This window comes from Acipenser ruthenus, chromosome 4 (genome assembly GCF_902713425.1).
Source record: "Acipenser ruthenus chromosome 4, fAciRut3.2 maternal haplotype, whole genome shotgun sequence".
Taxonomy (NCBI): domain Eukaryota; kingdom Metazoa; phylum Chordata; class Actinopteri; order Acipenseriformes; family Acipenseridae; genus Acipenser; species Acipenser ruthenus.
The window spans coordinates 69,639,503-69,666,536 of NC_081192.1; the positions used below are offsets into that span (position 1 = coordinate 69,639,503).

Genomic DNA, 27,034 nt, shown 5'->3' on the forward strand with positions numbered 1-27,034 from the left:
CATTTTATGTTCTAGATATTATAAAGATCTGGCATTATAGTTTGTACTTGTGAAGCCACGTCAATAATTTCTTGTTAACTTACATCATGTCTATAGAAATGCTTGTTTTAATTAAAACAAATCAGACCCTTTTGGCTACAAGAATCACAAAGATGACCAAGGAGTTTAAAAAAACCCCAAAATAAACATGTTATGTGTTAAAACACTTGCTTCTACCAATAATAACAGATGTCCAGGCTTCACATTTTGAATAAAATGAGCCTATTGTGAAGCCCAATAAGCCATATATGGCTCAAGAGCCACCCAAAGTGGTTTAAATAATTAGATTTATATTTCAACTGAAAGCCACTTCCTTGTACTGTAATACACTGGGTAACATTTTATTCCCCATGGTTAGTCAAAGTGACCCTCCCATAAGTCATTGCTTTTTCAAAGTTTAGACATATTACTAACCATTAAACACACAACCAAACAAATGCTAGTAAGCTTGTTGATCATAGCAAATAAACCACAGAAAAAAAACCAAGAAAATGAATCAGGAACATATTTAATTTAAAGCAGCAGTGCCCCATTGGCAACGTACAATTTTACAGTTCTGTGCACTCTAAAATATAAAGCCCTCTGTGTCATTAGAAATACCTTGTTTGTTCACCTTCCCTAAACTTTGTTTACATTCCCCAAATAGGCATCCCTCGCCACTACTTGCAGTAGTGTGTTATGAATGGTATCTTCAAGCTATAGCTCAGGAAGCAAAATAGAAATTAAAAAAATAACGTATACTGTTTTTGTTACAGTAACAGGAGACACCTTATGACCCTACTGGCTGGTATTTCAAGATGCCTCATTTCACTTTAAAAAAGGTTACTGTTTGGTTACAGCATTTAGCTCAGAGGTTGCCTTTAAACACATTTAGGGTTTAATGTATATTTAAATCAAATAAGATTCTATACAGTTTTGTCCCTTATAATAACTTCTCTCCCCGACAGTCCGTTTGATGTTGAGGATTTGATGCTGTCCAGCACTGGCAATGTGAATAAAGCTGCTGCTTTGCAGAGGAGAGTCTCAGTGTACAGCCAGGGCACCCCAGAAACTCCCACCTTTGAGGAAACTTCGTTTTTTGTAAGTTACAGTTTATGTAGCCTTTTTACCAACCAAGCAAAGTGATAACCCTTCAACTTTTTCTTTTAATGTACAGCTTGCTTTAAATCATCTTTGAACTTTACAATATATAAACACTATATTTATGGGCAGCAGTGTGGAGTAGTGGTTAGGGCTTTGGCCTCTTGACCAGAGGGTTGTAGGTTCAATCCCTGGTGGAAGACACTGCTGCTGTACCCTTGAGCAAGGTACTTTACCTAGATTGCTCTAGTAAAAACCCAACTGTATAAATGGGTAATTGCATGTAAGAATAATGTGATATCTTGTAACAATTCTAAGTCGCCCTGGATAAGGGCGTCTGCTAAGAAATTAATAATAATAATAATAATAATATTGGGGTTATGAATTGCTTTTCTGCTTTGTTTTTATTTCAATTGCACGACACATGCAGTTCTTAATTGTAATTTGCAATTGTAAGGGTTCCCAGTGGTATAACAGTACGTGCACAAATAAGTCATGGTATGCATCCCATTGTATGTAGATTATATATGTAAACCCTAGTACTCTGTAAACACATAAGACAAATAAGGTATTTGATTAGAGATTACATTAACACAAGCCACATCAGTATTACTTCTGAAATTAACACAGCAAGCTATACATGTGTGGTATAAATAGAAAATATGTATCAATAGTCTGTAAACAAAGATACATTATATTATATACTGTAACAGTGGCTACATTTGCAACACTAATAGAACACTATGATTGTAGCGCTTGTATTCCTGAAAAAAATCCCTTGACCGTGTGCTTTTTATTTTGACAAGGCTTTATTGCAATAAACTTCCAAGTGCTGCTACAGTGGATAGTTAAATGTAATTATTTGTTACATGTTTCTATTAAGATTCCCTCATAACACAAAAGAGATTCCTTAATTTGCTGTGCTAAAGTTGTTCCAACATGATACCGCTGCTACTAATTACACTGCGACTGAACTTTGTTAATGCATCAGTTAGGGTTGATATTAAAAAGATCAAAGTAGGTATATGCGAAGTTAGGGTTTTCAACCCTAACTCTGCACCACCCCTCCCCCTGGTGGCTTTACACAGGGCAAACAATTGCCAGCAATTTTTCTAATCTTGATAGCAATATTGCTAGCAATTTCATGGCAATTCACTGATTCAACTGAAAACAGAGATGAGGATTTAAAATAATGGCTACATTATGTGCATAACAAATACCATGGCAATGTTTAACTAAAGAAAATACTGTACACATATATACATATTCACTGTCGTGTACTGCTGTCTTACAGTACAGTATGCAGTGTTGGCTATAATTCAGTACAATATTTGCCCTAAATATAACTTATATTTTGATCGGTTTAAAACGACCACATAAAGGAATATAAAAATAAGCAGTAGTACTGTATATTTACTTAAATACTGCAGCAGTTTTTTGTATTTGTTTTGTTTACAAAAAAGGTACTACTTTAATCAGGGTATAGGTTACCAACGATAAAGAGCCCTAGTGCTGATAGCTAATTATTAATTAAATGTTTTAACATTTATTACACACAGTAATTAAATAAATAAACAATACATGTATTTTTTCTATTTTCTAATTTTTTTACCTAATCTGTGTATATGAGGACGCATGCTAGTGATGCAGTGAAGCAAACATTGATTGACAGATGCCCATGATGGGCACCTGCTGTCCCATATAAGTTAAATTGGGTAGGAATACTGCTGGAAGCTTTAGATGGACAAAAAAATACAACCATAAGTATCCCGGTGTGATAACTGTGCTTAACTGTCCCGAGTGAAAAAATCTTTTCACCGGCAACTGGGGCTGGTTGCGTAAAACACTTTAAGTACTAAGTTTAAGTATAACAGGAGGGTCCTCGAGGGGCTCGTCTGGTATTCTGGTATTCCGAAGGGAGCGTAGCATTGGCTCTGGTGCTCATGTGATTTAGGGAGGCAAAACCGGCAGGGACTGTTTCTCCTCATCGTGTTATAGCGAATCCTGCTGGTCAGGCGCCCAGTGAGCTCAAAAGTGGACACCTGCAAGCGCAGTGCGCAGCATACCGCTTTTTATCCGCGTACCTGAAAATAACACTACACCGGTATTAACTGTTATTTCATTTCGTTTGAACCGGAACAGAACTAAATCTGCCGTTTGAAACTTAAGGAAACGGGGCCGAAAATTCCGGTTCAGTTCGGTTGGCAGACGAACAGGAACGGGAAAAAAATTGGTCTGAATCCCTGATTGGCACTCTTAGTATAAGAAAATTCAAGAAAACATTAAATACAAGCATTTGGTGTACATTAGCCACTAATTAATAGGACAAAGACCAAAATGAATTAAAAAAAAAAATCATCGGGTAGTTTAACAAACAATCTTTATATAAAAAAAAGCACTTAAGCAATTTCAAATATTTGTTAAAATTTACTAAATGCTTTTATTTAACATGATTTCTTGATTAATCCTATATTAAGTGTAGAGTGCCAGTACTTTATGTCAGCGACCTGTATGTTAAGCTACTTTCTGCAGCCCCCTTAAACTTAAGAAACTCTTAAGGGCAAAACTGAGGGGAAATTTGAGGAAACCGTGTGCTGGGGAGGGTTGAGGGGTAGTGTATGCTTTTTGATTTAAAAAAATAAATAAATAAAAATAATTACATTTTTTGTATAGCTTAAAATATTCACATGCCTTCCTGCAAAATAACTGACATTAAAATACAGTTCATTGTTAAATGGGAGAAAATATGTTTTTATTTATTATTAGTTTATTTAGCAGACGCCTTTATCCAAGGCAACTTACAGAGACTAGGGTGTGTGAACTATGCTGCAGAATCACTTACAACTACGTCTCACATGAAAGATGGAGCACAAGGAGGTGAAGTGACTTGCTGAGGGTCACACAATAAGTCAGTGGCTGAGGTGGGATTTGAACTGGGGACCTCCTGATTACAAGCCCTTTTCTTTAACCACTGGACCACACAGCCTCCTGTATTCTCCGTTTGCAAATACGTGCACAAATACATACGATAATATTATTTCTAAAATCTGTTTCTCGTGGAGTACACTGTAACATACAAAAAAGCTTCTTTTAAAGTAAAAAGCATAAATACAGCTAGATTGAAAAATCCTGCCTGTCACGCAATGTAACTGTGACTTATTTGTTGCAGTTTATTTGTAGTTGCTGAAATGCAACCTCTTGAACTGGGTGGGGTTAATGTAGATTAGCCTTTCAAAGTTTCCTTTTAGGCTACATCTTGCATTTTTAAAACAAGTATTTAGTTAATTAAATAAACGTCTAAATACAAAAATCGACTTTTTACAGTATGTATGTAGTTAGACTTAATAGCCACTCTATAAAAGGCCCTATACACCACAGTAAAAAATGCTTGCCATAGATCTAAATAATAGGAGCACTTCTGACTGTGCATAAAGCAACAACAACAACAAAAAAAATGTCTGGATTTCTTTATTAATAATAACATGCCCCTAGACTTCAAACCGTCGTAGATTAGCTACTAGCACATCACGTGGCAACAGTACCACTACTATGATTATGGTGTGTAAATGGCATGAACAACATTAATCAAAATGTTAAAAGCAGCAAATATTACCAGAAATGTCACACAATATATTAAACTTGATTTCCAATACCCTTTCTTTTTTCTTTTAATTTGTTTTGGCTTGTCACAACGAATGCTCAAATTCACTAACCGCGCTTTTGCTTTCAATGTTTAAAGAAATGGCTGCATCCTCCCCAAGACAGACAGCGCTTGTCATTTATAGAGGCCCTGCGGGACACGTTTTTTGAAAAGCTCCGACGGAGTCACTCATTTACTGACTTGCCGTCGCTCAGGTTAAGGCCTAGGTCAGGCCTGGAGCTTTATGTGAGTCCTGGGTTAACAGTGTGCTGTGCAATTGCTCAGAGAGACGTGTGTTCTTGCATGTCCGCCGTGATGCATGCTTTGCTAATTTATTGTTCATAAAATAGTGAACGTATGAATTGCATTAGACCAGTAAGTGGTTGTTGTATACTCTAGGAAAGAGTTTGGTACACAACACTGAACAAAAATTTGAATCTGTATTTGGAAATTATGAGACTTGGGAGCCATTTGAAGGAGAGTAAATGTTTAATATATACTTGCATAGTTTTAATAGATAAAAGACAAGTAAATAGAAATAAAGAATATGGATTCATTTAAATGCTTCCTCTTCCACGTAGATACTGGAAGAGACTGCTTAACCATGCAGTGTAAGAACATAAAAATATACGAACGAAACAAGGCCCTTTGGCCCATCAATGCAAAAGATACTGGTATGTTGCTTTTAGATTTCTGTTGAGCATATCTCCCGCACATTGCTTTTTTGCTTTAGCAATGTTCTGTTCTTGAAACAATTTGTTGCTTTGCTTTTCCTTCAAATGAGATTGTCTTCTGGCTTAAGCTTTAACTACATGTCACTAACCCCTGCGTGTCTTGTTGCAGTCTGCCTTGCCTGACGATGTCTTTGAAAATGGGATTTCAGCTGGTGAAAAGAAGTGCTTGTCTTTCAGCTTCAATGAGCTCCCCAACGGACACTGTACCCCGCCCCCTGCTCTCATGATTTCAGCTCTCGGCCTCTCTAATCCAGAGATCACAGTCACCCCGCCAGAAAATGACTCTGAATCCCAGAACTCCTCTGAGAAAGATCCAAATGGAAGTTTAGCAAGCGAGAACGTGACAGAAACAGAATCAGAACAGGCTGAGAGCCTCCAGAATGGGCCTGGCTCTTTGTGTTCGGAACACAGGCAGCAGCTGTCTGGCCTAGGACCTGAAGATGTGTTCTTAGACTCCAGTGTCTCTGATTCTCTCCTGCAGGACTCTGACGAGACATCTGAGCTGAAGCCTGTAGAGCTTGACGCGGATGACGGGAACCTCACCAAACAGCTGGTGAAAAGGTTGACCTCAGTGGAGACCCTGGTGACCCCAGAGAGGATGCCGTCCGACGGCTCCCTAAGCTGGGAGTCCGACGGCAGCAGGTCCTTCCTGGATGGCAGTCTGGAGGATTCCCTTCAGGGGCTTCTCCTTGGCCTGGAGACCCACAAGGAGCGGTTCCGGGAGCTGCAGGACCTGGAACAGGAGGTGATGCGGCTGGAGGATCTGCTTAAGGTTAGTCTACCCCAAAACACAGCATGAAGCCTTTGCAGATTAGACTCTCTGGTGGAGCTATCTAAACCAAGACATAAGAATTTGCATCAACACATGCAGTATTAAGTTTCTGCATCTGCATTTTGTAGCAATATACCATAGTACTGTAGAATTTAGTCATATTAACAAATTCAGCTTGTGAGTACGAAATGTCTTGTGTAATATAGGAAAGCTGTCGAGAACTGTATTCACACAGTTTTTACAGTTTTGTGTAAAATAACAGTTCCCAGTAGAACTAAGCTGACTCAGTCAATACAAGGGTCATAGGAGTCCACAAGACTGGGTTTCCCAGGAATTCCATCATCTCAAAGGTTAACAAGTAGGCCTAATTGAATTTATTTGAACAATTTGTCATATTAAAATGTATTATCACTGTTTCTTCCATAGGAATGTAATTATAGCTCCTGCTGGTTCCACCCCAGCAACCCCCCCCACCACCACCACCACCACCACCACCCCCCCCCCCACCACACACACGTACACCCTCACGTACACTGAAAAGAAAGCAGACTCATGTGTATGACATCTTAACTGTGCCAATTCCAGAGTTTTAGTGTCCTCACTTATTTGTTCTGCTTTGTAGTGCAAGCCAGCTGTACACAGAAGCAGGTCTTCGAGTTTAAGTCTGACTGTTGAGAACGCTTTAGAAAGCTTTGATTTCCTCAACACCTCAGACTTTGACGACGATGACAATGGTGATGATGGGGAAGTTCCTCACTCTGTGTACTTTGACATGGAGACAGAGAAGAATGGGTGAGTCGGAGGGAGTCTGCCGTCAAAACGTGCCCCCCACCCCAACCCTCTCCTTCCTTTTCCCTCTTGCTGATGCTTCAAAGAAGGCTGGGTTACACCACTAAAACAGGGTCTCATCAGTACACAATCAGTCAAGGGACAGGGCTGGCTTGAAATGCTCTTTTCTCAGTGTTACTTATGAACCTGAAGCATGATAGCACGGTATAAGTTTTAGTTTTAGTGCTGGACAATCTGATAACTTGACACCTACTGTGTGATAATATAATATATTAAATCAGTAAGCCACTTAAGTTGTGAGAAAACATTTAATAGAGCATGGAAATTTGGCATCTGGAGTGGGTAATAAAGGTCCCTATAAATGCCACCTACAGTACTCATGTCATTGCATTACTGCTAAATATGGGTAACATTGCACAAAGAATATCACCAGACTACTGCAATAGCTGCATTTTCACAAAGGCATACCAAATCTCCTGATGGCTTTCTTCAAATAATTTTCACAGCAGCATTGCAGTGGCAAACTGACAATAATAAACAACCTCTATATAATGTCAGTTACCATTTTGTGTACCAGCAGTTTAACTACAATTTTGCTTTCTGCTTCCAAAAATTCCAAGTGGAACTGAGTTTAGGCAAATATAAGATTTGGACAATAACATTAAAAGAGCAAAAAAATATTTTCTTGCTGTCAGAACACATTAGCATGTTCTGTTCTGAAGGCTTGTCTTGACTGATGTGTGTTTGTGTGACACACAATGTTCAGAGCCTCTTAAGCCCGGTGACTAATGCCTCTTGTTTTTTTACTCTGTCTTTTCTGTAGCCCTGTGACTCATTGCAGTGGATTGTCAGTAACAATAACACAGTAGCAGAGTTAACAAGCATGGTGTGGGTGTCCTTTGGAATGTAAGAGTGATGAATGTAACATAGTGGGTTCACACTTGTGTCTGTCTTCCTTTTACTGTCTCCAGCTTTGATGTCATTGCCTTTCATTTGACAGAAGACAATTTGCGAGCATATTCTCGATTTATCACACACCATGCTAGTAAAAACTACATTTGTGTCAAACATCCTTTTTCTTTTCTTAAGAAGATGCACTTGTTAATTTTTTGTACGGTATATGTGTAATTTATTTTATGCTCTACGTACATTTTTTTATCGTCAGGGATCAATATTGGTTACATTTGTTGCTGTATATGCAGAGTGCGATTTATCAGAAATTGTATCCTTATGAAAACCTATTTTTGTCCTTACCTGAGCATATAGTTCCTACGGTACAAGTCAGAGTCTGGTCAAGCTCAAGTTTTACCGGTAAATGTCAACATTTACCAAATAAGGTGGTAAATGTCCAAAATGATGAAGACATAAATAGATTTTCAGACATTTACCGGTTAATCTTATGATTTACCTAACCTTATTGGTAAATGCAGGTGTATTTATTCCTGCTAGAAATTGTCAATTTATAAGAAAATATTTAATGTCAAAAAATATATGTATTTCTGCATATACATTTTCCATTAACAAAATAATCACTAATCAACTTCAACATGGTACTGAACAAAATTGTGATCCACTTATGTAGAACAACCAACATTCTGGCAAATTTGTGTATAAAACAATTCACAATGGCGTTGAAGGATATTGTACTCCAAATACATACTAGTTTTATGAAAAATAACATTCTGTTAAATGCTAATTATATAATTTAGGACCTTTGTTTTTTCAACAGAAAATTACACTGGTTATGACACAAAACACAACAAATACAGGCACGGAATATATATATTTACTTACTTCTCTCATCATGGTAGACTCTTGCTACACTTGGAGCTACACAGGACTTGAAGCCTTACAATGCGTGAAATCGAGACATTCTGTCATTAGCCAAAGCCACGTGGTTATTCTTGAGATTTACCGGTAAATGTCCGAAGTAAAGCATTATATTTTTATTTCTGACATTTACGGTTTTGATTAAATCATAAGATTTGACAATATTCAGACTTTTACTGTAACATATATACTGCATGCAATGTAGGCACTTATTCACATGTCTTTGGTGTGAAAAAGTCTGCCATGCTCCCTAGTGACATGATTTTTTTGTTTCCATGGTTACTCAGTTCAGGGCACCCACAAGCCAGAGGTCACCTGAGTGAAGCTCTTACTGAAGACACAGGAGTCGGCAACAGCGTAGCAGGTAGTCCTCTACCACTCACCACAGGGAATGACAGCCTGGACATAACAGTTGTTAAACACTTACAGTATTGCAGCCAAGTCTTACAGGTAATTCAAGTTATTTTAAGCACCCTACCTGATGTACATGTACCTAAATAACAGCACACTTTGAGATATAGGTTCCATATTAGTTGCACATCTTTGTTCTATGATTCATTCAGTTCCATTACAGGAGTTGGGCAAAAAAAAATTACACCACATTGTTTAAACCTGTTGCCATATCAATGATACAGACAACATACTTTTTCAAGTATCCATTTTACTTTGTGTTTACAAACAATTCAAACTTGCATCATGCCAAAGTTATGCTCGTTTTTTGTTCACCATTTGGTATAAATATTCTTCACCACAAATTATCTTGCTTAGTACAGTATGACATATCAATGTATAATTTCTGTCGGTAGTACAGTATTTGATTTCTAAACTGCTGTGTGCAGTGCACTGAACGTGCAGGGGATAATTGCAATTAAGTGCTGTTAAAATATTTTCATTTTATTGCATTAAGAGTCAAATGTAAATGTAAAGGTAAAAAAAAAAAAAAAAAACACTACGCCTTTATTCTGGAATAATCGCCATGCTGAATTCCTTACTGTATTTATTTTTAGTAAAGCCTTGCACTTTTAAAGAAAAGGGTGAACCCAGCAGAAAATCTAAATTACATTAAACTGAATGATTCAGAACAAATACAGCCTAACATCTGATATACTTTTGCTACTACAGTTGCTATGTTTCAGTTGAGATGACTTGTAATCTACATTTGAATTTATTTGAGAGAAAATAGAAGTAGTTCCGGCAGTGTAATGATATTTCTCCTTTATTCTGTTGGACAGCAACTTGTCTCTTCAGAGGGAAATGCTCTTGCTCAGAGGAGACTTCTGGAGAAACTCACAGGCCAGACCCTGGTGCTGGAGAACCTGGGGGAGATCAGCACAGAGAGGCCTGGAGGCATTACCTCTGCGGCAGAAGGTTTGTACCTTTGTAAAATCTTACAGAGACAGACAGGGGAAGATCATAGTATTTCTCCAGGTAAAAAAATCAAATATTTCGGTTCACATTATACTGTAGTGTTGGGTGTAGTTTTCTTATTATCACTTGATGGTTGCCAGTTTCTCCTTGTAGAAGATATACTTACAAGCTGTATATTCTTTCATACATATATTGTATGGCATGCAATTTGTAATACATTTTCTACATGTTATCAGCACTTTTATGTGTTTATGGGGTCAATGCACAGTTATGCCTTATTTTCAGGTGTCCGCCCAAAAACGGGCGTCAGTTCCAAATACAATATACAAATTAAAAGTAATACAAAGTTGTTATTTTTTTCTTATTCTTTAAAATCTACTTTCAAGTTGGAAACACAAGTGATCTTTTTAAGACCCTGAATTTTATAAACTATGTGAAAAAAAGCATTAGAGAAATGGTAGTCTGTACTGAAATGACATCTTAAACAGTTTTTGAGAATCGACTGGTATTTCTTTCCATTAAGAAAACAGTGGTTTCAAGCAGAGTTCAGCTGGCTATTTCCGCAGCTGGACAGCAATAATGAAAATATATCCTGTAAACCATGGAAGGACAAGGCAACACGTGCTGTATGGTCTTACTGTATATTATTTAAGAATCCTTCTGAGGAGCTTGTATGAATTTGCAAATTCCCCTTAGATGATACCTTGTTTTTGTTCACAAAAACTCCCATGTCTTGTTTAGAAAATTGTTGAAGAAAAATAAAAGATCTAAATATTTTAGAAATCCAATTACAGTGATTTAATGTGCTTTTTATCAATGTAAATGCCACCACTTGTATGTGTTTTAATGCTGATTTATAAGCATCTTAGCCATGGCGTCTTGCATTTACACTTATCGTCAGTTTTTGGGGATTCAGGTTTACAAATGAACTGCATTAAAAAACATTATATTATTTATTACATTACCTTTAAGCAACTTTTTATTTTTATTATTATTATTAGTAATTACGTGGGATTAATATGTTTAACCATTAGGTGGTATTAGTGGCTTTATATAAAGGTATCCGATAAAACTAACATTCTTTCACTTACAATTTAGTTTCTATATTGCATGATTGAGTGTGACATATATGTTCTCTTGACATAATCGTTTCTTGTTAGCCATTTTATATCCTTAATGAGCTGAACCCTCATGGTAGACATCAAATCTTTATATGACAGATTGTCACTTCAAAGAGTCTCAGAATAAAAGGGTATCAGGCAGTCACGACTAACCTGGAAAATAAGCATTAAAACACAGAAGACATGTACAACAAATATGGAAATATAGTACAAGGTATTGCAATAATGACAATAGTATTCTTTAATCAGTACTTCTATAATGTATATGGGCAACACATTGTAATAATTAAAAAGAAAATAAGTCTGTAAACATATTTAAACATACTCATTGCAGTGTCCTAAATACTATATTGTAACATTTTTATGCCATATTTCAATACTGTGTTTTATCAAATTATTACTATTATGTATTCTTTTCTTATTGAGTAGATTATTTGTTGTACTGTATTATTTTTTTTTTAAGATAACATTACATTTTGGATTTAGATTTGCTTTAGATTTTACTTATGTGTGTGCTTAATAATCAAATATATTGTCATTTATAGCAGGCCAGTAATCTTTTGTGTATAATGGGTTGATGTTGATTACATCTGGATTAAAGTTGACTGCATTCATTTAACCCTATTGTAAAAGACTCTTAAGAGGCCGCATTTACACAAATCCAAGCATGGTGTCTTGGCCAGGTTTTACATGTCTGGTAATTAACTCAATAAAACAATACAGTTAGACTTAATGTTTGCCAAGACATTACATTGCGCTAATAGATAAGAGGAGTTAGCTAGTGCTGGTAATGCCTGTTCCCTTTATAGAAGAGCCATGTCTTACGATGTTCTTTGTGTTCTCAGCAATCCCAGCCCTTGATGAGAAAAAGCTGCTGCTCTCGTTCTGGGAGGAGTGCAGTGGGCCAGGCAGTGTGTTCCACGCCTCCGTCGACAGAGTCATAAAGCAGATGCACAACTGCTTTGCAGCAGCAGTTCAGGAGAAACATCCAGGTGGTGCTGCTATAGGTATAAATCATTTATTGTAGTAAGTCTTCTGCATTTGGCATCACAATCCATTTGCTTGTGTAGGAACAATTGCTAGAAATATAGCTGAGGTCAAGTATCCAAGTACCAAATAAGGTGTGATTTCCTACTGTTTCAATCACAAATATACAAGCTCAGACACAGTATAGATTAAAATATACAAAACCCAAATATGACTCGGACAAAATAGCGTTTTTATTAGGAGGAAAAATATAAAAAGATGGTTGGTGAATTAGATGAAAAAAACTGAAAATAAAAACAAAAATGCAAAGTATTTTACAGAAAGTCCACAACTGTACTAAAGATCCTCTTCTTTTGCTGGCAAGTGGTTTCCATCAAACAAGTATTAATCCTTTAAAGTGAACACAGTCATTGTTTTCTTCTTGTACTTTAATCATTGCTCTTCAGTTTCTCATCTGAGAAACCCAATGTAGATCAGCAATTAAAGTGTGCAGAGATGTTTCCAGAACTCACAAAGTCTCTTTACAATGTGAGGGCCATCACCACATCTTTTGATAGGATGTATTCATTAAAAGATTCCTTATAGGAGTTAACAGGTAGGATAATTTCCCCCCTTTCTATCTGTATCCAGTTACAGTAACCTATATGGGATCCAGTGCCTGAACATAAAACAAGCAGCAGAGACTGGTCCTTATCAGGAACAAATGGGAGTCCGCAGCATCACAGCTTTCAGTTAAAGGGTGTCAGTCAAAGGGTGTCATTGTATAAATCACGGCTCACATATGAAAAAGGGGATTTATACCTTTTTAGAAGAGACCAAAACGCTCTTGTACTTTCCAGTATTTTTCCCTCCCAAAAAATGACATCAATACCCCCGCTCACCGGACATCACGCCATAGGTCTTAGCGCCTCACATGTCCCATAAATTGTTATTTTCTCAGAATTACTACTTTATACCAAGCTATTCTTTGTATTCCACTGATAACCTTTGTAACTTCAAGGTCACACAACCTCAGGCCACTACCTCCCTCACAGTTCTCAGATTCCAGTATCACATGCACAGCATAAAATATTGTGGGTCAGCATGTTTTACTGACAGGTTAGTTTCATACAGCAATGTTAATTTAGGGCCTATGTTAATGTTATTTAGGGCCTATGCTACTACACATGGTTGATAATTTGAATCATGCTATTGTTGAAGCCATCTGGGCAAGTCCCACTTTTTTCTTTATCTAATAAAAATGTGTTTGGGGTATTGCAAATGCTCCTTAAAGGGCTTTGAAACACGAGACTTCACTAATGTGTTTTTAGGCACTTCAAGACAAGATAGACAACTCAAATACTTGCACTGAGGTATTAAAGTGTCTTTTGTAATTAAGCAGTACTGTCTGCTTCAAAAAATGAAAAAAAATAAGGATTTATAGTCACCAGTTAGGGATTTATTTAAAATATATATATATATAGATATATATATATAGATATATATATATATATATATATATATATATATATATATATATATATATACACACACACAATTCACTAGAATAATAGTAGGTTTTGTGTATAAGGTTAATTTGTTTTTGTTCACCAAATAATATTATACAGTAGTCCATGTTTTACAAGGCCTCAATTGAGTTACTTAAGGCTCAAGGCCCTATATTTTTGTTTTTCATTAAAAAAAAAAAAAAAAAAAAATCCTGTGAATTTATCAGTGTTTATTTTAAATAAATAAATACATACATATTGTACATACATACATAAATAAAACAGGTCAAAATCTGTGTAAATAATTAATTTCACAGTTTTCCAGGTAAATATGGTAGGTAATACAATAGGGACGGATGAAAATACTCAGGGATGAATGAAAATTTGTAAATATCGACATAGCTTTTGAAAACCAATATTTTCTGGTAAAAATCTTTTAAAAACTGAAAATAAAGGGCCTTGGTTATACTCTTTCTAATTAGCCATTTTTTTTGTTAGTCAGCAACATCAAATTTCATGTTAAATGTTTTTACGTAATGTAAAATTGTGATATATTAGTAACCGCACAGTGTAGTCTGACTCATGGCTTCTTGAACCAAAGTCATAAGTGAGACTCAGACTGTAACTTAAGGGCATCACTGTCTCCATGTCCTTCCCAACAATGCACAGTAAATAGGTTCTTACAGTACATCCCACTTCATGATCGAGCTCCAGTGAAACTAAACTCCATTGCTATTTTTTTTTTTTTTTTTTTTTTTTTTTTTAATCATGTTAACACAATGTGCTTCTGATCTTACGGTCTGAAGTGCTAAGACCAAGATGTTTTTGAAGTCAGTTTGCATAAAAATGATGTAGCGTACATAACCTATTTTAAATAGGTTTAAAATTTCCCGAAGAAATCATTGTTAATTCAAAATCTATTATCAGGGGGGATAAATTTGCTTTAATGCTTAATACTTCTGACCAAAGATACAACTTTTGGAATGATCTTGGTTGTTTTTCTTCATTTTTACTCCAGAGTAGTTCAGATGAATAAATGGTGATTGGCGTTTTGTAGGGAGGGTGCCATCTCATTAAATGGTCACACAAATTAGTTGTGTTACCAGAGTATCCCTAACATTACTTTCTTGCCGTCTTACTTTAGAATATAATTGCCAAACATCAGAAGGCACTGTAGCTCGGTCGATACAGTATTTGTAATTCTAGCACAACGCTCTTTTAACTTGCTTTGTTTGAAGACTCCTGCCCAGATCCAATCCCATCAGTAAACGCTCACAGGGGCGGGGCAGGGGGGAGAAGGTGAGCTCAGTTGCATGCAGATTCAGAGAGTCAGCCCTGAGGGGACCAGAGAAGCTCTGCGCTTAATGCAAAAAATAATTGCAGATTGCAAATAAAAAAAAACAGAAGCTTTCCTTTGCTTAAACACAATAACGATGCAGAGGCTTGATTATCGTTAGATGTCAAACAATACTATGCATCGATAAATCGATGCCCATCGCCTCATGCTTACAACTTACTGCTAGCTAATAAATCTTACTGCTGACACCTCCAAGATGCTGCGTATCTGACTGCTGCCTTTTAAGCTTGCATATTATTGGATGGAGTCGCTGCCATCTGGTGATGTACGTTGTTATCGGCTTACTACATGGTGTGCATGTTAGTGAGCATTGGTCACAATCAGTAAACTGAAAATTGCAGTTTGCTCTTATTACGATGGATCAGTGGCTTGTTCGTGCAAAAGAAAAAAAAACACAACAGCAGTAAGATACAGAGAGGCCAGTGGCATGTTGGATTTTTTTTTTTTACCGGTATATGTAGGTGTGTGTGTGTGTGTGTGTGGAGGGAGGGAGGGAGGGAAGAGGGGGGGGGGGGTCAAATAACACAGACAAAAGGAAGGCGGGCAAGGTCCAAAAAGTTTCTGAACCACTGGTTTAGATAACTAGGTAACTACAGGGATGTAAATACTGTACATACTGTGTGTATTTAGTTTAACAAATTTAACCAGCAAAAATCTTTTGAACAGCAATTACTTTGGTAATGTAAAATTTTAATTTTTTCAGTGGAATACATACAATATGTAAAAAAAAAAAAAGAAAAAGAAAAAATGATGTTGTGTATAGTTTGATACATTATCTTTTCTAGATTAAACAATGTTCACCCATCAGATAATGATAACAGTTGAATAATTGCTCAGCTGGTATTTCTGGCCATGTACAGATGCAACCCCAATCAGCCTTTTAAAATAGCATTAAGAAGTGGTGGATTGCTCCTAATTACTGGGCACCTAATTTGACTCACTGTTTACTTTGGTTACACTGTATTTATTATTCAACTGTATTGGTGTTTCAGCAGTCAGATGCGTGGTGAATGAAATGATGGACAGAAGTGAACTGGTCTCCACCTCCTCCTCCAGCTGCAGTCTCTCGCCAGATGTAATAACTATCTTCCAGTTTCACAACTACATGATCACACATGGAGTGTCCAACATTGAGGACCACCTGCTCCACACAGCCAATGAAGGTATGGGATTTACAGCACCACCATTGGATTCAGATACTCCAAATTGAAAGTCTGCATATCTGTCAGAAGAAGCTGTTTAATAAAACAAAAATATAGATGCCTTGAGTATCCTGCAGGGTTACTGCAGTGTGAACCATATTTGGTTAGGTGGTTAATGATCAGTTTCATTGATATCACTATAAAACACTCAGTGGTGGTATATGTAGAAATACATAAAAGTGGGTCATCCTTTAGCTGCCTTTGAAGATCCTTTGGTGCAGATTGTCTTGCTGCTGAAGATTGGAAATTGATTTTATTTATATGTGCTTTTATTTTTAACATTGGCGAGAGACATCAGTGTTAGTCTGTCCTCTTCTACTTCTGTATACTCTTTAATATGCAATTACTTATAAACAAGTGCATGGAATATTATACCCTTTGTGTGTGGGTCAAGGGTTTGGTTCTCTACCTATTGATAGCTTATTGATACTTGTGAAGCAAAGTTTAGGTAAGTTAGGTCAAACAGATATGGGAACGCAGAGTTTGAGAGGAGACTTTTAGGGTGCAGCTTTGGAAAGGCATTGCTTTGTTACTAGCTTAATCCAGCTGGTTTGAAAACTTGAACATGAATTGTGAAGCTATACTAGAGAATAAAGTAAAATCATTCAGGGACTATGAGGAAATTAGGATTTGGTGGAAGAAATCATCAAAGGAAAGTCTGAAATTGTAAGAATTGTGATTCCTATGTTTTCTTGAAAACCCACTTGTAGAAGACAGAAGCAACTAAGCAGTGTGTCACACCTGTTACCCCGCTGTCTATCTTACCTGGACAGGCACTTACCTAATGTTTGTTAGAAACCTATCCAGTTGTAAAAAATAAATAAATAAATAAAAGGTTATTTTTTTATTCACTAAGTTTAAATGGCTTTAAAGCAATATTGATACAAAATATTCGTTGGCACCTCTTTAAAATAAAACTCATGCGTTTCAGTCTTGCTGGTGGAGATCCTGCTCACTGCGCCACCCGAGACAGTGCTGAGGAAGCTGCAGGAGGTGGAGGCCCCGGCCTTGCGACCACGGCAAGAAACACTCAGGGCTCTCGCTTCACTTCTCAACAGAAACAGCGCTGAAGTCAGTCAGACTGTGGCAGCCTTTCTTGAAGCAGCCGGACAGGACAAACACTTTAGAGAAAAGGTGAGCTCCACCTCTGTGATGTGTAGAAGTTCAAAGACCAAAACCAGACACGCTCTGTCAGTGTGGCTTCATCCTTCAGAGAGTACTGCATCCATGATGTTGCTGGGGGAAAGGAAATTGTCAGGTTATTACAGGGCAAACCAGCTGCTTTGGCCTTGTTTTACAATATGGGTAAAATATTACAATGGATCCCTTTATGAAAAATGATGAAAGCATATCAAAGTATAGTAAAACATAATGAAATGTGCATGGTGAATGGAATATTTTTTATAAATTAGAAACCCTAGGTTTCTAAAGACAAGCTGTAATAGTGAACAATAAAGAGTAAACATTTGCAGAGACAGATTGTAAATGTCAACACTAGGGGTGTGCCGATACTCATATTTTCCAAATAAGTATTTGTTGGCAGGTGTTAAATAAATCAAGATACACCTCTTTATGTGTTGTTTTCAAAACAAGAAAAGCTACCGTACCCTCACCTTTACAATTGAGTACCAATCAATGGCAATTCACTTCTGCACTGTGTTTTAAAAGCTGATTGGAAGCTAATTTTCCTCTCATCCAGGGTGCTGACATTTCACTGACAATAAAAATATGTTGCAAAATGAAACTGATTCATCATGTAAACGTGAACTCGAGTTACCGCTGTGGAAACTGGGATGTATATTTCTTTAAGTTTAATCAGATACAGTAACACCTCGCCTAGTACTGCAATCCCACAATGCATTGCAGAGATTACACACTTTAGTTTGATCACGATCAGATTGTTATTGATTGATACTTAATAATTGTGTAAACACGAGAAACCAAGGGACCCCATTTTTTTGTTGAGTAATAACACATTTTATTAAATTTAATGATTACATAACAACTTCACATTTCTTAAAGGTAATTACTTGGAGTTTTGGCACACCCCTAATCAGTACAGTGCTGATACCTGTGTTTGTCTTCTGTGTTACAGGCAGTTCTCTATTACACAGAAGCACTGTCGGAGCCCAGTATCCAGCTGCAGATGTCTGCTTGTGTGGCACTTAGATGCCTTAAAGTGAGTTACAATTACTTAAGTGGTCATTCCAGTTTGTTTACATTACCCAGCCAGCTCTCAAAAGTTGATGGCTGTAGGGGCTTCTCCCCCTTCGAACCTACTTGCCATCACACTCAAAAGCAGAAGATTTTCTTCTTTACAGAAAACACCTATCAAACTGACATTTTCAACACAGTCTAATAAGTAAATACTTAAATATGTAAAAATAAATAAATACAAAACATGGTACTTTGAAATGGAGGTGGTCCTTGTCAGGTTAGTGACAAGGAGTGAAGCTGCACAGCTCTTTTAGCTGCATTAACTACAGCCTAACATTTTAACTGTAATGTTACTTTGAATTACTGTACAAAAACTTGATCTTACGATAAAAACTTCCCTTTCCTTATTTTCCACCTGAAAAAAAATCCAACAATGTATTTTCAGAGCCAATTAATCCTGCCTTAATAATATTAATGATATTCTAGTCTGCGAAGTTGCTAGTACTACTAGGCTGTTAGTTTTTTTAGTTTTCTGTAAATCTTCCTTTCTCAGTCTTATGTCCCTTTCCAAGTCGACAGACACGCTCCCTAAAAATTTAAAAGCAAATAAAAAAACTGTACTGATACTTAGCAATATAAAGCATCCAACTCTCTCTAAACACAGAATATTGTATTTATTATATAGATTAATCTTCCAAAAATTCGGTTGACAGATAGGTACATTAGGTTGAGGAGGACTATGACAGAAAAATCCTAAGGATCAAGAATTCAGTTTTTTTTTTTTTAATATTTGAAAACCTGGACTTATTGGTCACGTGTTTCTGGCAGTTTCCAGGCAGACTACAATTAGCTGTTCCGGCATTCTATGGTCCATTCTCTAGCTAACGCATGCAGTATATTCACAATTGACCACTGAGACACCGGGAACCAACGAAGTACAAGAAGCTTGATAACATGCGAACTCAAGCTGCGCAGCAAAATTGCTTTGCATATTCTTTATGCATTCATTTTAAATATCATATGGAATTCACATTTTTTCAATGCGTACAACACCCAATACACAGCTTATCTGGAGTGCTGGTTGAAAACCATGTTGACAGTGTTTTTTTTTTTTTTTTTTTTGCATTCTTCAGTATTAGCTGTAGAGACACAACATAAGCCTTTAAATTGTAACACACACTTGAGGTTTTCTTGAAAACACTAACTTGTCAACGTGTTTGGCCTTTAGAGCACTTCTTACATAAAAGTGCTACATCACCTGCTGTAGTGAACACACTTTCTGATGGCACACTGGTGTTCCTGTTCAAGTGGCAGATTTGCAGTCTGCATAATATCTTGGCATCTCTCAAGTGGGCGACAATTATTCAAATTAAGTCAAACACATGCAACAAATTGATCCCCAACATTGTGATTTACAGAAAACATATTTTTGCAATTTCAGAAATCATAGTAATATAGCTTTTATTAGGCATAGACCTAGAATTGATTTAAATAACCTGTGAAGTGTTTTGATGGATGACCAAGCTCCTTGTTTCTGTTTTAGGCCACTGAAAGTATTGACACAGTGGTTTCATTGTGCAAGTCTGCCAATGAGGAACTCGGACACGTTGCTGCAGAAACCCTTCTGACCTTCGGTAAGTCTTGAAGTTAGATAGAAAAAACTGACTTTTGGTTGCCTTTCTTTAAAATGAACAATGAAGGGTTATACTAGGAATAACCTATGTCTCACAATATGTGGTGTAATGTATCTGGGTTTTGAATTAGCTTTTATACAGACATTGTCTAAGACGCAGCATTTCATTTAAAAACCTGTAGCAGTAGTGTTGGCATACGAAGAATAATCTGCTGGTAATCATTTTCAACTAGTCTGTGATGTAAAGCAGCTCTAGTAACATATTGGGTCCTATTTTTAAGCAAGTGAAAAGGCAAAGGCAAATTTCAGCAAACACAGAATGTCTGTTGGCTGAAAGGAACTTAATGATTTGTATGTTCAAGTACTGTATGATATTGTCCTTTCCATGTGCAGCAACACAAAAAATAATGAATTCTTCTTTACAGGAGAAGACGGTCGACTGGCTTACGAGCAGCTGGATAAAGTTCCTCACGAGATGGTTAGACTGGGCACCCGAAGAGGGAACGTCGTTACCACAGCTTTTTAAAGGGGACGCAGTCCTGCCTGTCCTCAGTGTTAACTGTGGGGTACAACTGTGCTCCACCTACGTGAGCCCCCATGGTGTGGGGAAGATGGTTTAAACTGGCTAGACAAGTGCTAGCTTTCAGTTCAGTTTCTATATTGAATTACAGCTCTTAAGTCGAGACTGTGCTTATTCTGTGTCCATTCACATCATAGCATTAACAAGCCATTTCTGTCTTTACAGAGCATTTCTTTATTATTGATTTTAGTTGGTTAAATTCATAAAACTTTAAATTCATAAAACTGTTTGTGCTTTGGAATTTTCACATAATTGTTGGATTTATGTACATCTTGTGCATTTTACTGTTCTCTTTCAAGTACAAAATGTAACCATTACTGAATGAGTATTCACCTCCTAAAGACCAGAAATCTGAAAATGGTATACCCCTGAGGGCACAAAAGGACTGCGCTCACAGATCTCAGCGCCATTGTTCCTATCTGGCCGACTGGCTAATTGTGCCTAGTCTCCAGCTCAGGCAGAGGCCTGCACAGAACTTGTCACCAGCCACCTTCAATGATTGGGCCTTAAGGAGAATGTGAAGAGCCATCTCACACCTCTCCAGACACTCCTTCTCAGAGTGTGCTTGGTCTCCGGGTCCATACTCACCACTCTGTCGGATGACAGAGCGCAGAGAATAACCGTCTGTTTGGAGCTCTTTCAGCTCAACAGAGCATTAATGGTATGACTTTCCAGAGTCTGATGGCAGCAGCTCCCAGACCCATCTATTGGGTCTCCTGTATATGTGCCCTATGTAGGCCTGGTTCAATTACAGGTCTTCCAGCCCACATTGAATTGCGACCACCTCTGTCTAAGGGCACTTTATTGGTGGAAACAGCCGGCCCATCTACACCTAGCCGTAGCGCTGGGCACTGGCACCACAAGGGAGGTCATCACCACGGACACGTCTAGCCTGTGCTGGTGCGCTGTGTGAAATGGCCAAGGCATGCAAGATGTGTGGAACCCCCCATGGTAAGGTCTCCACATTAATGTTTTTAGAGCTGCAGGCAGTTTATCTATCCTTGCAAAAATTTAGCAGGAGGCTCAAGTGAGACATGTGCTTGTCTGCATGGCTCACTTGCTTTGCTGTGGGCGTATTAGAACCTCTTTTCACTTCAGGCAGTTCATCTGCCGGGGTGATGAAATGGGCTGCGGACCCCCTTTTCAAGGGGAGTACCCAGTGTGTCAGAGTGGAGGCTTCACTCTGAGGGGGTGAGCCTTATCTGGGAGGTGCGGGACAGCAGAGATAAACCTCTTTGCCTCCCAGGAATCAACCCATTGTTCCCACTGGTTCTCCGTATTAGGAGGCGGGGAACCGCTGGGAATAGATGCCTTTGCACACCAGTGGCATCTCTGTTGTGTCTGAAGGAGATCAGGTAGTACCAGGCAAAGTTGCTCTTAGTAGCCCCATACTGTCCCAGAAGAACCTAGGTTTTAACCCTGTTGCAGCTCCTGAGCGGTTAGCCGCAGAGACTGCCCTTGCTATGGCTTTGGTACACTTACCCATTCTGTAATAGTTACATTTCATACTTGAAAGGGAACACTAGACTATTATCATATACCCTGGTTCCCTGAAATAGAAATGTAACAATTATCCTCAAGGTCATTGTGCCCATGATAGCAGCAGGCTTGAAAGAAAAATGACGCTGAGATCTGTGAGCACAGTCCTTCTGTGAGCACAGTCCTTTTTGGGGGCGGGGCCACGGCTGCTTCACAGGCTCGTCGAGCAGCTTTGGTATGCAATTTTCAGGTTTCGGGTCTTTAGGATGTAAATACCCATTCATTAATAGTTACATTTCTATTTCAGGGAACATTTTATTTTGTTTTTCATTCCTCTACATACCATTTTATTTCAGGGATTTGAGTCGTGAATAACTACAGTAGTGTATAGGCCCACGAGGACAGTGTTAAAACGGTGTTGAATGCAAAGTTAAATAAATGCAGTGCTTGATGTCGTTTTTTTTTTTTCATTTAAGGAGCCTTTCAAGAACAGGTGTGTTTCAGCTCAGGTGTAGATTAATTATTTGATAATATGTCATATGGAAAACATTTACATCACAAGTAAATTCCAGTGCATATTTAGAAAGTGTTAAAATAAATATTGTGTGACTGCAGTTAAAAGTGTCGGGGATCTTAGCTTTTTAGGACTCTTATTTATAGTATGTATACTTTTTACTTAAGCACAGAGTTTCAGCTAACTAAAAGAGACCAGAGATGATATTCAAGATCAGACCCCAATGACAACAGAAAACTGACATACAGTCACAGGCAAACGTATTGGCACCCTTCTCTTATTATAGCTTAATTCAAGGTAACAGATTAAGGACACGCATTTAGTAAACTTTAACCACAAATACACAATTTCTAGTAATTTAACATATGATCTTTATCAAAAAAATAAACTAAGTTATTTCATTTGAAGTATTTATTCATGATATATTGGCACCCCTTCTTTAGTATTTTGTGTTTCCTCCTTTTACTGTTATTAAGGCTTTCAGACATGTTTGATAACTAGTATGTTACATCTTGTTGGTGAAAACTGGGCCTGTTCTGTCTTGCATATTTCCTTCAGCTTAGACAGATTGCATACACAGTGCTTGGCTACAGATTTTTTCAGCCCAAAGCCTTTATATTGGATTGAGATCTGGTGATAAACCGTCTGCCAGTCAGCCTACGAGCAGATGGTATCATTGTACTTTCTAGAATGTTTTGATACATGGGTGCATTCATTCGATATTCAATCACATGAATGTCTCCAGTCCCTGCTGCTAAAACACTCCCATATCATGATTGAGCCACCTCCATGTTTAACTGTAGGTACAAGGTTATCTTTATTGAAGGCTTTCCCTTCTATTTGTCCAAATATACTGTTGTCTATTATTGGGGAAAAGTTATATTTTAGTCTCTCTGGACCAGAGAATTTTTTTTTGAAGAATGCTTCAGATTCCTGTTCATATTTCTTGTCAAATTTTAGGCAGTTTGTTATATGAATTTTATGGTTTGCAGTGAGGTCTATGTGCATACAACTGTTCTGTGTTCAGGTGCCTTTGTACAATTCTGATACTTCTATATCTTCTTTAAGTCCTTGGCTGTACCCATAGTTTTCTTTGGATGTCCACTTCTTTGAAGTGTTTCAGTTGAATTAGTTCTGTGGTGCTTCTTGATTATTGCTCTGATTATGGATTTTGATATTCCATATTTCGTTGATACTGTTCTGTAGCCATTTCCTTTGTTGTAGTTTGCTACGAGTGCTTTTCTCAAACATGAATCCAACTCCTTTGTCTTGAACATCATCTGCTGTGTTGCCAAAATGTTCTTCTTCAACAGATGTTGGAAATAATTAGCTCTTTTTCTGGCTATTGACTTTATAATGCAGCTTAATTACTATTTAAATCTATTAAAATATTTATTAGTTCTATAACATTTTTACAGACTTCTAATGTTAAGGTGCCAATACTTTTGTCATGAACAAATGAAATGGCTTAAGATTGTTTGTCAGACTACCAGAAATTGTTTATTTTGTTTATGTGAAAATGGAATAAGATTTTTTTTTTTTTAATTAGATTTTATTATTGGGTGTTTTAACTTGTGGATCATGTAAAAAGTCACTAAACCTATTTTATTTGTAACTGTAGTTTGGAAATCACTGCTGCAGATTATGACAGTGTGATAGACAAGTCCTCAAAGTATAAACATTCTCTTATGAGGCAAGCCCTGCAGCTAAACACAGGAAGAGCAGGAGGAGAGTTAGCCTAGTGAAACGCAAAAGGGTAGCCATGGGCTACAGGCAACATCGATCCCCACCTCCACCTCCACCTCCATCTCAAACTGTTTAATAAACAATCAGTTATCAAAGATATGTATTTGAAATAATTGCTATCTGAAAAAGGCAATGTTACCTGTTTTTGAAAACAAGCTATTTATTTATGTGTTTTTTTGCCTGTGGCACTGTGAACTGTGTTGCATTTTTAGTTTAATAAATAAAGGTTTACATTTGTATCAGTTGTACAGCTGGATACTTACTTTGGCTTTTCAAAAGCACTTATTACTTTGAACAGAAAGTAAAACCTGTCTCTATTACAACTAGGTTGTTGGTTTAGGTCGTACAGTGTGTTGCAGTGTTGGTTAACTTTATGTATTTTTTCTGTATTTACAGCTTTTTTTCTGTTTGTCAAAAGTTGCAATAAAGTTTATTTTTGCAAATTATATCATATGACCAGATGTCAGGCATTTTGTAGTAAAGGTACAGATCTAGGTAAAAACAAACAAAAAAAAAAAGTACATACTTGCCATAGCTGTGTGTGCAGGTCCTATATATACAGTGTGTGTATATATATATATATATACACACACTATATATATATATATACAATGCTGTGCAAAAGTTTTAGGCAGGTGTGAAAAAATGCTGTAAAGTAAGAATGCTTTCAAAAATAGACATGTTAATAGTTTATATTTATCAATTAACAAAATGCAAAGTGAGTGAACAGAAGAAAAATCTACATCAAATCAATATTTGGTGTGACCACCCTTTGCCTTCAAAACAGCATCAACTCTTCTAGGTACACTTGCACACAGTTTTTGAAGGAACTCGGCAGGTAGGTTGGCCCAAACATCTTGGAGAACTAACCACAGTTCTTCTGTGGATTTAGGCAGCCTCAGTTGCTTCTCTATCTTCATGTAATCCCAGACAGACTCGATGATGTTGAGATCAGGGCTCTGTGGGGGCCATACCATCACTTCCAGGACTCCTTGTTCTTTACGCTGAAGATAGTTCTTAATGACTTTCGCTGTATGTTTGGGGTCGTTGTCATGCTGCAGAATAAATTTGGGGCCAATCAGATGCCTCCCTGATGGTATTGCATGATGGATAAGTATCTGCCTGTACTTCTCAGCATTGAGGAGACCATTAATTCTGACCAAATCCCCAACTCCATTTGCAGAAATGCAGCCCCAAACTTGCAAGGAACCTCCACCATGCTTCACTGTTGCCTGCAGACACTCATTCGTGTACCGCTCTCCAGCCCTTCGGCGAACAAACTGCCTTCTGCTACAGCCAAATATTTCAAATTTTGACTCATCAGTCCAGAGCACCTGCTGCCATTTTTCTGCACCCCAGTTCCTGTGTTTTCGTGCATAGTTGAGTCGCTTGGCCTTGTTTCCACGTCGGAGGTATGGCTTTTTGGCCGCAAGTCTTCCATGAAGGCCACTTCTGACCAGACTTCTCCGGACAGTAGATGGGTGTACCAGGGTCCCACTGTTTTCTGCCAATTCTGAGCTGATGGCACTGCTGGACATCTTCCGATTGCAAAGGGAACTAAGCATGATGTGTCTTTCATCTGCTGCAGTAAGTTTCCTTGGCCGACCACTGCGTCTACAGTCCTCAACGTTGCCCGTTTCTTTGTGCTTCTTCAAAAGAGCTTGGACAGCACATCTGGAAACCCCTGTCTGCCTTGAAATTTCTGCCTGGGAGAGACCTTGCTGATGCAGTATAACTACCTTGTGTCTTGTTGCTGTGCTCAGTCTTGCCATGGTGTATGACTTTTGACAGTAAACTGTCTTCAGCAACCTCACCTTGTTAGCTGAGTTTGGCTGTTCCTCACCCAGTTTTATTCCTCCTACACAGCTGTTTCTGTTTCAGTTAATGATTGTGTTTCAGCCTACATATTGAATTGATGATCATTAGCACCTGTTTGGTATAATTGTTTAATCATACACCTCACTATATGCCTACAAAATCCTTGACTTTGTGCAAGTGTACCTAGAAGAATTGATGCTGTTTTGAAGGCAAAGGGTGGTCACACCAAATATGGATTTGATTTAGATTTTTCTTCTGTTCACTCACTTTGCATTTAGTTAATTAATAAATATAATCTATTAACATGTCTATTTTTGAAAGCATTCTTACTTTACAGCATTTTTTCACACCTGCCTAAAACTTTTGCACAGTACTGTATATATATATATATATATATATATATATATATATATATATATATATATATATATATATATATATATACACACACATTTGGGGATGTATGTGAAAGTGTGTACTACATATTACAAAGGTTGTATTTTTTGGTGTGTACATATGTATGGGCTGCCATACCACTCTTGATTAAGTTATTTCTCCTCTTTAATATTACAGTCACACAGAAAAGCTCTCTTATGAAGTGAAGCACTCTTAGAAAGTTAAGAATTACATTTTTGATGATGTACTGATTCCGGCAAACAAGGCCAGCATTTCAGGGGACACATGAAATAGGAGGCTGTGTG

At 37.5% G+C, this 27,034-nt stretch overlaps 1 protein-coding gene across 4 annotated transcripts in view; it reads left to right on the forward strand.

The window, feature by feature from the left end:
• The window catches only part of ripor2 (RHO family interacting cell polarization regulator 2), a 55,372-nt gene extending 30,411 nt beyond the window's left edge, over window positions 1-24,961 (forward strand). For 2 of the 4 annotated variants that reach the window (XM_034000054.3, XM_034000056.3), the window contains exons 12-22: window positions 987-1,119; window positions 5,603-6,265; window positions 6,888-7,057; window positions 9,172-9,334; window positions 10,117-10,252; window positions 12,219-12,380; window positions 16,197-16,367; window positions 17,338-17,540; window positions 18,502-18,585; window positions 20,107-20,197; window positions 20,622-24,961. In XM_034000054.3, the coding sequence (XP_033855945.2) occupies window positions 987-1,119; window positions 5,603-6,265; window positions 6,888-7,057; window positions 9,172-9,334; window positions 10,117-10,252; window positions 12,219-12,380; window positions 16,197-16,367; window positions 17,338-17,540; window positions 18,502-18,585; window positions 20,107-20,197; window positions 20,622-20,722 (2,077 nt within the window). In that variant the 3' untranslated portion in view covers window positions 20,723-24,961. Of the gene's footprint in view, window positions 1-986; window positions 1,120-5,602; window positions 6,266-6,887; window positions 7,058-7,877; window positions 7,961-9,171; window positions 9,335-10,116; window positions 10,253-12,218; window positions 12,381-16,196; window positions 16,368-17,337; window positions 17,541-18,501; window positions 18,586-20,106; window positions 20,198-20,621 lie in introns of all 4 variants that reach the window. The other 2 variants (XM_034000055.3, XM_034000058.3) reach the window with 2 other exon arrangements.
• The last annotated feature ends 2,073 nt before the right edge of the window (window positions 24,962-27,034 follow it).